Source organism: Furipterus horrens, unplaced genomic scaffold (assembly GCF_987537825.1).
Source record: "Furipterus horrens unplaced genomic scaffold, mFurHor1.1.pri manual_scaffold_11, whole genome shotgun sequence".
Classification (NCBI taxonomy): Eukaryota; Metazoa; Chordata; class Mammalia; order Chiroptera; family Furipteridae; genus Furipterus; species Furipterus horrens.
In genome coordinates, this window is record NW_028327181.1 from 29730504 (window position 1) to 29742034 (window position 11531).

The 11531-nt window shown below is 49.4% G+C and overlaps 1 protein-coding gene across 2 annotated transcripts; it reads right to left on the reverse strand.

Moving 5' to 3' along the window:
- Positions 1-3455: 3455 nt before the first annotated feature.
- ZNF202 (zinc finger protein 202) lies at positions 3456-10912 on the reverse strand. Of its 2 annotated transcripts, none has more exons than XM_090291917.1 (6): positions 10418-10912; positions 8694-8904; positions 8262-8350; positions 7239-7368; positions 6636-6743; positions 3456-6087 (listed from the first exon to the last, which is right to left on the reverse strand). In XM_090291917.1, the coding sequence occupies exons 1-6, from the start codon at positions 10817-10819 to the stop codon at positions 5093-5095; spliced, it is 1935 nt and encodes a 644-aa protein (XP_090148043.1). In that variant the 5' UTR covers positions 10820-10912; the 3' UTR covers positions 3456-5092. The 2 variants fall into 2 exon arrangements, with proteins under 2 accessions (XP_090148043.1, XP_090148044.1); XM_090291918.1 differs by having other exon boundaries at positions 10422-10730.
- Between the last annotated feature and the right edge of the window lie 619 nt (positions 10913-11531).

Below are 11531 nucleotides of genomic sequence, written 5' to 3' on the forward strand. Positions count from 1 at the left end.
AGAGGCCCTCCCAGTCCTAAAACATCTGCAAACCAACCCCCGCTGAGAATCACCACCAGGGCAACAGCTAGAGGGGTGCCAGTCACATAAGGGAAGCAGATGAAATGACTGGAAAAGGTGTGAGTACTGAGAAAGCATTGTTTCCTCTCTGACTGCTCCCCCACATACAGTGCCACAAGGCTGTGAAACTGACTGTTCTGCACTGATGAATACCTAAGGCTCTGCCCCTTACAACATACCAGGTAAGACAGCTTTACCTAAGACACAGAGGCAAACATAGGAGCCTGTCAAGTTGAGGAGATAGAGAAGTATGGTCCAAAGAGGGAACAAATCAAGGCTCCAGATGGAGCACTTAGTGACGAGGAGATAGCCAACCTAACAGATGTAGAGTTCAAAACACTGGTGACAAAGAGGCTCACAGACGTCACACACATGCTTGAGTATGGCAAATGCATAAGGGAAGAAGCAAAGGCTATGCTAAGTGATACAAGAAAAAGAAAGAAGGAAGCCAGGGTTCAAATCAACAATTTGGGACATAAGGAAGAAATAAACAGTCACCCAGTGCAGAATGAAGAAACAAGAATTGAAAAAAACAAGGAGAGGCTTAGGAACCTTTGGGACAACTTTAAACATGCCAACATCAAAATCATAGGGGTGCTAGAAGAGGAGGAAGAGCAAGAAATCGAAAGCTTATGTGAAAAAATAATGAAGGAGAACTTTCCAAATTTTGTGAAGGAAATAGACATACAAGTCCAGGAAGCACAGAGAGTCCCAAACAAGCTAGACCTAAAAAGGACCACACCGAGACACATCATAATTAAAATGCCAAATGTTAAAGACATAATCTTAAAAGCTGCAGGAGAAAAGAAGAGTTACCTACAAAGGGATTTCTATAAGACTATCAGCTGATTTCTCAAAAGAAACTTTGCAGGCAAGAAGGGACAGTATTCAAAGTGATGAAAAGCAAGGACCCACAACCAAGATTACTTTATCCAGCAAAGCTATCATTTAGAATAGAAGGGAAGATGAAGTGCTTCCCAGACAAGGTAAAGCTAAAGCAGCTCATCATCACCAAGCTATTATTATATGAAATGTTAAAGGGACTTATGTAAGAACAGATCAAAACTATGAACATTAAAATGACAAACTCAAAACTATCAACACCTGAATCTAAAAAATAAAAACAAAAACAAGCTAAGGGAACAACCAGATTAGGAACAGAATCATAGGTATGGGGATCATTTGGAGGGTTATCAGCTGGGAGTGGGGAATGGGGAGAAATGAGGAAATGGTTCAGGGATTAAGAAGCATAATCAGTAGGTACAAATAGAGGGATGTTAAGAATAGTATATGAAAGGGAGAGGCCAAAGAACATATAGGCACGACCCATAGACATGAACTAAGCGGGGTGGGACGACTGGAGGGAAGAGGGGTACTGGGCAGGGGGGAGCAAAGGAAAAAAAATTGGGACAACTCTAACGGCTTAATAAAAAAAAGGAAAAAGTGGAGAAGCCAAAGAACATATATGCATGACCCACAGACATGAACTAAAGTTGGGGGAAGGGTATTGCTGGAAGGAAGGGAGGTACTGGGTGGAGAGGGGCAAAGGGGGAAAAAAGAAATTTGTAACAAGTGTAATAGCATAATCAGTAAAATGTACTTAAAATTTAAGATTAGTCCAGTCAGGGCACATGACTAGGTTGCACGTCAGGTCCCCAGTTGGGGGTGCGAGAGGCAACCACACAGTGATGTTTCTCTCCCTCTTTCTCCTTTCCCCTCTCTCTAAAAATAAATAAATAAATAAATAAATAATTTAAAAGAATTTAAGATCAGCACTAAACCTTTTTTTTTTTTTTTTTGAGGAGAGTGATTTTGCTGTTCCACTCATATACGCATTCATTAGTTGCCGTCTGTATGTCTACTGACCAGGGGCTGAACCCTTAACCTTGGTGTATTGAAATGATGCTCTAACTGATGGAGCTACCTGGCCATGGGGTAGCTGGAATGTTTTTATTAAATGTGGGCAGTGGGGGTGGTGCTGTGTGTGATAGGATGGTCCTTGCCTTCTGAGGCTGGTGGGGTGACTGCCCACATGGCTTGTCCTTGTTCCTCCTCTCCAGATAGCAGGTTTGTCCTCTCGATTACAGGGAACTGGGGAGAGGAGAAGCGGGGAACAGATGGTCAGTGAAGGTCATGGCTGTGATGTTCCAGCCAAGACTGAAAAGGGGAGGGATAAGAGCTTGAGGTCTTTGTTCCCTATTCTAACCGCCTTATCCTGACCTTAGAGGATCTCTGCCAAGTTTGCAGAATTCAGTAGGGCCTTTTCTTGTTCACTCTCCTGCTGCTCAATGAAGAGGAGGCACTTGAATGGGGCTTTGGTGGTAGTATTTTGATGTTATTATAAGGGAAATTCTCCACGGAGTTCATTAGAATCTGCTGTAGTTTAAAGCTGAAGTTCTTGATAAGATAATTAAAAATAAAAATTTATTTTGCCTTTATCCTTTCCATTTATTTCTATTGGGACTTTGGGATGGAGGTTAAATATTCTTTATTCCTAAGCTAGTGTCCACAAATATTTGAACATCATTTTAATTTTAACTTTATTAGCTCATGATTCCACCACTTCCAACAAGTTGTAACAATTCTCTAAGTTGTTTAGACCACTTTAGTTTCCTCTCAGTATCTTCAAAATCCTGCCTTTTTCTTCCTCAGACACTATTGGAGTATTCAAGAATATCAGGACTCAATGCTGAAGAAAATTCTGTAGGGAACCCCTTCCAAATGACAAGAACATCTGTGCTGCAGCACCTCGCTATGTCCAGCTGTTCTTGCTCTCTCCAGGGTCTCCATCTGTACTGGCCCTGCTGCTGCAAACAGGGCCCATTTGTGTTCAGACTTAGGAGAAATCATGTCCCTTCAGCACCCTCAGAAAATACAGGAAGTTACAAGAGGGCAGAGGTTTAGTGTTAGCACATGAAATTTTGCAGGGGTATCAGCAATAAAATATTTGATGTTCCAACCAACTGGGCCAGTCTCTCAACTTCCCCTTATATTCTCTAAAGATTTTCATTTATTGCGTATAACGCAGACAAATCAGCGAATAAAGTCAGTTTGTTCCGCTACTGCCAGAATTTAGCCAACATCCACATAAATTAGTTAAAAGAAATTATCTTTTGAGGCTGTGACATGCTACCAAGAACAAATCGTGTAGACCTATGGGTTCAGAGATGTTTGCATACTAGGAGTCTCTTCTGCAAACTCCAGGGTCAGGTCTTACCTGTGTGCATACATCCCACCTGTGGCTTTGCTAAATACGCCAAGCCTTCTACCCTCATGGATAACTACTCTGTACCCTCTGATCTCTTTGTAAGTATAAACGATGTTCAGAAGACTCAGGAACCTGAAACCCTGGAAAGTGACTGTAAAATGGAGTTTCAGAAACCAAAGAACTTGGCTGCCAGTGTTATTTTTACTTATTTCACATGTATATTTCTAGAGGACAACAGCTGACTGGTATTAAAACCAAACTAGTTAATTAAAATATCATTACTGACCAAAGTGAGTTTCCTCATTGGGCTGTCCGGGCTGGGGCCTTGTGCCCCGCCTGCATGCCTCTGGGGGACACTGGCACACAGTGGGTTGAGGAACAGAGCAGAAACCAGGCAGAGACGATGTCTCCCTTCTCATGCTTTAATCCCATACTCTGTGCTCCAGTCACGGAGGACAGTCTCCCCAGTCCTCGCCACGCCCACAATCAAAGCAGGTGATGTTCATCCTTCTTCAGCCTCATTTCCATGGAAACTTTATCAGGCCACAGAGATCCCTGGGCCATGAAAACACTACTATTTAGTTCTTAGTTACATGAAAGTGAAATCACGTTAAGAAAAAGCAACCAAGGCAAATACATGAAAACCATTCACTCCTGGTGATTTCTTCAGGGTCCCAGCAGCTGGCATTCATACCTTTCCCTGATATCAGAGAACCAGGGTCAGGGTGATAGGGGCGCAGTGTCAAGAGGGTAGTCTTGATGGCCTTGGCCAGCAACAGCTTTTTCTTAACCTTTCCACTACCCCATCTCCCCTCTGCAGTTTTCTTCGTGTAAATGAGGTGACCCAGCCAATCACGATTCTATGGTTAACACTGCCTTTGTCAGCTGACTCTTCCAAAATTCCCTCAGACCCCTGTGAAGAGGGTCGGTGGGTGGGCTGGTACACATGTGGGAATGTAAATGCTCTCTCATTATGCTTTACTAAACCCCTTGGCACCCAAATGTTACATCCCACTTGTCGTAGGAAAAGTGCTAGGGACAAACCAAGAGACAGGCAGGACAGCAGGAAGGCTAACAAACAGCATGAGAATTCTAACAGGAATAAAACCACACAAGGAAATAGGCTTCTGACTAGGTCCTCCTTTCTAGCAGTGTCTGGCACCTGGCATGACTTTGACCACGGGGAAGGGAGCACCCTGACAAGGTCCATGTGAAGCAGCTTTGAGGTTTTCGCCCATCAAACACTTCTCCCAGCTCTCCCCAGGATCAAGGAAAGTGCATGGTGAGGAAGTGAATCAGTGAGCTGTGTAGTCATCCTGGGACCGGGTGGCAGAGTAATCAGGATGCAAGTATCTGACCTTGAGTTCAGGGCTATGTGCTTTAAGATCTGAGCCCAATAAGGATGGAGTCCTACAGGCTGGTCCCTTACGTTTGAAACCTAAAGGGTTGTTCTGGGCAACTTTAAACTTCAGGCCGTTAAGTAGTCTTTAGAATAGCTAACAGCCCATTTTGGGGAAAACAGAATAACCACAATTCTTAAGTCTTCTAACTCTCCTAGTTCACACCCATGATGTAGAGGCAGGAGCACTCCCGTCAAGGAGAAGCCTCAATTCAGGTTATACTTTGGGCAAAATAACTCAAGGAAAAGAAAGTTGAGAGGTTTTGCCTGGGGCGTGAGTCGTTCTTATTTGCGAGGAGAGGTTATGTCTATCTCGGCAAGTCAGGAAGACTCCCTGGAAAAGGCCCCCCTAGGATGCCCAGAGGCTTCTCGCAGCCCCTCCCTGGGTCAGGGCTGACTGCAGACCTCCGAGGGCGGGCCCCTAGCTAGGAGGTCTTCTCTGAGTGGGTCCTCTGGTGCCTGATTAAGTGATAGCCTCTGCTGAAGCTCTTCCCACACGTGGGGCAGGTGAACGGCTTCTCGCCAGTGTGTGTTCTTTGGTGCCTGACGAGGTGGTCCCTGCGACTGAAGCTCTTCCCACACTCGTCGCAGCGGCAGGGCTTCGCCGTGGCGTGGCCCCGCAGGTGCTTGGCAAAGGCGGCGCTGTGGGCGAAGCACCGCCCGCACTCGCTGCACAGGTACAGCTCGTCGGCGGTGTGCGTCTTCTGGTGCGCCAGGCACCGCCTGTGGTCGCTGAAGTCCTCCCCGCACTCCCCGCACAGGTAGGGCTTGCCGCCCAGGTGCGTTCTTTGGTGTGTCGTCAGCACAGACTTCTGGCTGAACCTTTTGCCGCAGATATTACAGAAGAACGGCTTTTCTCCCGTGTGCGTCCTGTGGTGCCTCACAAGGTCTGACGTCCAGCGGAAGTGTTTGCCGCAGTCGTCACACCGGTAGGGCTTCTCCACAGGGGGCGTTCTCTCAGCCGGGGCCAGAGGGGAGGCCTCGTTCAAATTCTTCTGGTTTAGGGGGAATTTGTAAGGCGCGCCCAGTTTGTGGACCTTCTGGTGCCTGGCAAGGTGGGAGCTCCGTGTGTAACTCTTCCCACACTCCATGCACTTATAGGGCTTCTCTCCTGTGTGAGTTCTCTGGTGTCTAACAAGGTGGGAGTTACATGTAAAAGTTTTTCCACAGACAGAACAACCATGATGCTTCCCTAACAGTGAGTGGAATGGCGTGGTGTCCTGAAGATTCGTTAAACTACTAAGCTGAGAAATACTTGTATCAAATCTTCTTTCATTAAGTCTACCTGGATCATCCTCAAAGACTATTTCCCAATCTGGAGTCTGGTTGATTTCTGGATCTCCTAGAACAGACGTGTGGATATCTTCCAAACTCAGATCTTCCTGCTCAAGAAACTCATCCTCATCTTCACTCCTGTCTCCTGAAGAGAGGGTGAGAGGAGAAAAGGGAAAATTACAGGGGGAGTGACACCTTCTACACCATTGGAGGATTTTAACACAGTTCTGAAAGGGCCAGACCACGTAGCAAGAAGCCCATATTTCATAACTGCGGAGGTCGGGAAATGAAGAAATAATCAGTTATCCGAATGCCCATGATAGGCCAGGCACTTGTCTTGCATTATCTCAAGCTGTCAGAAAGCCTTCCTATGGACAAATACTATTATCCTCATTTTACAAGTTGAGGATCTAGGGTGTAAGTGAACTGCTTAGTAGATGGCATAGCTGCAATTCCAAAAGTCGTCATCCCCCCTCCCCCCGCCCCGCTTTCACCATGTTGTATTACACAGACCTCAAATGAATGCTGGGAGGGGTAAGAGGAGGAAAAGGCTGAAGAATCTGGCACTGAAAGAGGGAGAGAGTAGTAATGCCCAACAGGTTATAAGAACCAAAGAGGGTATCCCCGAGGGAGGGAGCAGCAGTGACTAAAGGCACTGCCAGCTCGGGGGAAGTTCCCTTTGCCTTTCCTCACCTGTGTAGGTAAAACTCAGGATTTCTGGCTCTTGCGGCTCTAGGGTGTCTGGAACCAAAGGCTCTTCACTAACATGGGAGATCTCATCTAGCCTGGGGATTGGAAATGCTGTTCAAGAGAGGGAGACAGGGCATCATGAGTGGTTAAACAACTCCCTGTGGTAAAAGAGGACCAGCAGGTCGGTCGGTCCAGGCTTTGGTCTCTTTACCTTGAGCGCCTCCACCCAAGCCCTGCACACCCTCTGCCTTTCCCCTACAGCTCAACAGTCACACAACTGTAAATGCTGCCCTCCTTTCCCATTTTCAAATAAGTAGATTACCTCCACCTTTTACTGCTTGTTTCAAAAACTCACGCTTACTTCAACTATCTGAAAGCTGTAATATTCTAACTTTATTTTCTTATAAGTTTCCAACCACTTTCTAAGCATTTTCTCTCCCCTTAACTTAGAAGCGTATCATCTTCCTCAGCTAATCCTTCCGTCTCCTTGGTGGGACAGGCATAGGAGTGTCGTACATACAATCTAAGCTCTAAGACCCCCATAATTTCCAACAAGAGGAAGATCTCGGTGCTCAAAACATTCTAAAAACATTTGAAATTCCTTACACAAGGAGACCACAATTCCACAGTCTTCTTCCAGGACATATTCTCCATAGAACTCTTTCTGTGTTGGATCCAGATCGCTCCACTGGTCCTGGGAGAAGCACACAGCCACATCCTTGAAAGTGACCAGTCCCTGAAACAGCAGCAGGACGCCATTACGACGTGACGATGCCTCACAGAGCCTCACGCTTTGTTCCTGGGACGAAGGTCTCGGGTACGAGTGGAATCCGTCCAGGATACAAAAGGAACTTAGAGGGGACCCTTGGCTCCTTCTTGGGAAATGTGGGTTCCCCCCGCTGTCACTGCTTCCCGCCTCTGTCCTTTCACACTGGGCCTCCTCCTGCTCCCGCCAGCCTCCCTTTCTCTCAGAACTATGTTCTTCTTCTCCTTGAGGGTATTGTTACAAAAAACTGTCTTACTCCCTATTTGATGCTTCAATGCTATTTACAATTCTGTAAAAAGTCATCTTTTCTAGGACGGCTTCCCTGACTGACCTTCCGTAATCACCCTTGTCACTTACAAAGCCTACACAGCATAAACAGGACCTGTTACTCAGGGAGACCTGCGGACTGAAACATGGGTAAGTTCCATTCCTTTTTCCTCCAGCGACACAGCTTAGCCCCGACTCCCGGCCCTGCCCACAGTCAGTCTTGGCTCGCGCCGTGGCCTGCCGACTGCAGTCCCTGGGACAGCACTGCATGCAGCTTCTGCAGCAGTCAGTCACGCTCTCAAATAACTACCAAGTTTATTCCTAAAAACCAAACAACTTCAAAGTTGTACTGGAGGGTGTGCTACAGAATCATCCCATTCAGTGAGTCCCCATGGTCAGTGGCAAATACAGTCTCTGGAGCCTGCAGATCTAACTGAGACTATTACAATTTATCTCACTAGATGCAACTGCCCCACCCCTCACAGACCAGGGAAGAGCTGAGAACTGAAAGGGACCAAAGGCGTGGGAATCTGGTCCTGTCTGACCCGCTGCATGCACGGCTGACACTCTGTGGACAGTGGGAGGTGAGGGAGCACCTGTGACAGGGCAGTCAGAAGGGCCGCCACCTCTGGGTTCCCAGCGCTCCTCTCCTCAGGAAGGCCTGGCTCCTGGGGCACTGGAACCTCTGCGAAGAAGAGAAGGCAGAGATCAGCAACCGCTACAAGTGGCCAGCAGCTGAGCATCCCCCATAGTCTTCGGCGGGAAGGAGGGAATCAAGAAAGTGGCCCAAGGGCGGCTCAAGTGACCCCAACACCACTCCGCGTAACGCTGGCAGGCGCCAAGAGAATGACCAAGAACGCCGCTCTCCAAGCTTAGCCCTTAGCCCTGCTCACGGGGGACTCCCGCTAGCACTGCCTCCTCTGTACACCCGGGATTCTGTGAGTTACTGCTGTTACAATCGACCCAGCCTCGTTGATACAGGAGAAGCAGCCCCCTCCCCACCCCAACTCTTTCTGCCGAGGCTTCACCGCTCTCCTGCAGGGGCCGGAGCTCCAGGTCACGGCACAGGCTCTGCTCCGCTGGGGCCCCCAGGTCTGGGCTCTGAGTGGTCTCCTCATAGGACTCCTCGGGGCTCGGGGTCTGCGCAGGATCCTGCAGCTCACTAGGTGACTCAGGCTCTGCTCCTGGATGCTCCGTCTCCTCTGACAGGACTTCCTGGCCATGAACATGGACAGTCACCTGGGAATAATTCCAACTTCCAGTCACCATGGAGTCAGGAGGAAAGTCTTGGTTGTCACCAGGGCTTATTTTAGGAGAAGCTGCCAATAGAAAAAAACTCCCAGAGGGACCCAGATGAAGAGGGAAACTCCAGTTTCACTGGGGCATGTGAGGAGCTGTTGAAGGTTGTCTGCACAGAATATAGCAGGGACGTCAGATACAGCACTGCTTCCTCATGTCCCTCCACCTTGTCTCTATCCACCAGAGCTCTGAGGGCCTGGCCTTCCCATCTTCACTTATCCCGCCTACAGCACCTATCCCACCCGCGGCACCTATCCCACCTGCAGCACCTATTCCACCTATCCCACCCACGACACCTATCCCGCCTGCAGCACCTATCCCACCCGCGGCACCTGTCCCACCTGCAGCACCTATTCCACCTATCCCACCTGCGGCACCTATCCCACCTGCAGCACCTATTCCACCTATCCCACCCACAACACCTATCCCGCCTGCAGCACCTATCCCACCCGCGGCACCTATCCCACCTGCAGCACCTATTCCACCTATCCCACCCACGACACCTATCCCACCCACGACACCTATCCCGCCTGCAGCACCTATCCCACCCGCGGCACCTATCCCACCTGCAGCACCTATTCCACCTATCCCACCCACGACACCTGTCCCACCTGCAGCACCTATCCCACCTATCCCACCCGCGGCACCTATCCCACCTGCAGCACCTATTCCACCTATCCCACCCACGACACCTATCCCGCCTGCAGCACCTATCCCACCTATCCTGCCTGCAGCACCTATCCCACCCACGACACCTATCCCGCCTGCAGCACCTATCCCACCTGCAGCACCTATCCCACCCACGACACCTATCCCACCTGCAGCACCTATCCCACCTACTCCACCTGCAGCACCTATCCCACCTGCTCCACCTGCAGCACCTATCCCGCCTGTAGCACCTATCCCACCTGCAGCACCTATCCCGCCTGCAGCACCTATCCCGCCTGCAGCACCTATCCCACCCACAACACCTATCCCACCTATTCCACCTGCAGCACCTATCCCACCTGTTCCACCTGTCCCACCTACTCCATCTAACCCACCTGAACAGAAATCCTTGTGGTTTCCTTTCCTGCCTTGATGTCCTGAGTGGGGAATCTGTGACTAAGGCTTTATGACACCCTTTGAGGAAGTGACAGAATTCTCCCTCACCCAGGAACTAGAGATTCAACATCCAAAGAAAAGGAAACCAAAGCCATGTGACCCTGGGTTGATCAAGGCACTAAGACAGTCCCTAGGCAGATATTGCAAAACCAGAAAGTCACACTCACACACACAGACACCACCTCTGCCTCTGCCCCATGGGGTTTACGGAGGTAGGCACGACCCAAAGGCAGAGCCAATTAGGTTTTAGGGGTGATTTGTGGGGCCCTGGAAGCCCTCCTGCTCCCAAATCCATCCTTCCAGCAAGTAGTCCCCTCCACGTCACACAGACCAGGACTCCCCTCCTCACCCACCGCCTTGGTCTCCTGGGCTGTTTCTGCAAACCCTCCACCAGCGTCACGGCCTCCTCGCCACTCTCTGGCCTCTGGCCCCGCACCCAGCTCTGCAGCTCTCCGGGCAGGACAGTGAGGAACTGCTCCAGCACAAGCAGCTCCAGGATCTGCTCCTTCGTCCGTCGCTCCGGCCTCAGCCACTGGTGACAAAGTTCTCGGAGCCGAATGAGAGCTTCGCGAGGGCTTGCTGCCTCCTGGTAGCGAAAGCATCGGAAGTTCTGGTGCGAGGTCTCGAGCACGGGCTCATCCCTCTGTAAGACAGACTCTGGCCTACAGGTGAAATCGTCTTCCAATTTCACTGTTAGAATCCCCTCTTCTTCCCAAAGATCCTGGTCCGCGGGTTCCAAGGCCACAGCCATCGTCTGGCCTGTGCTGGTCTCACAGCATCTAGAGCTCACACTGCCATCACCCCCCAGTCTCAGCCTGGGCACCTCGAGGAGTTTCTTCTCACTAGGGACCTGGGTAGAGAAGTAGAGACAAACAGTGTAAGCAAGAAATTCTACACAGGGACAGCAGTCCTGAATGTCATCATAATCTGGTACATGTAACACTTCCTCAAACTGCCAAGTCCCCTTTCCCCTAATCTCTATAACCACATGTTGTGAACAGATCTAGTTGGAACAGGATGGCCGATGCCTGGAGGGATGCTCCCTACCTCCTTTCCCAGGCAAGGTTCACACCTCCTAGAAAAAATGGTGGCATTTCCACTTTTCACTGAGACTTGTGAAGCCGCAAGGAAAATGGCTAGGGGTGAGGACACCCAATCACCTGCTCAAAACTGTGGCACTGACTAACGTGTGTTTTACAATATATGTCTATTGACCAGGGCATATATTCTCAGAAGAGACTCATCGGCATGGCTGAAAGACATAGGGAAGGCCTTATCCAAGTTCATTCTGGAGGGAATCATACCCAGCATTCATTTCTTCTGTAAAATGGGAGCACTCAGCGATCCCAGGCAAGGACTGAATGAGTTAACGGCGAGGAAAGCCACGCACAGTGGCGGGCACACAGGCACCCCCAAAAGCAACTTTCCCCTTGTTAAGACATCTTCAGTGGGAAGACCTACTG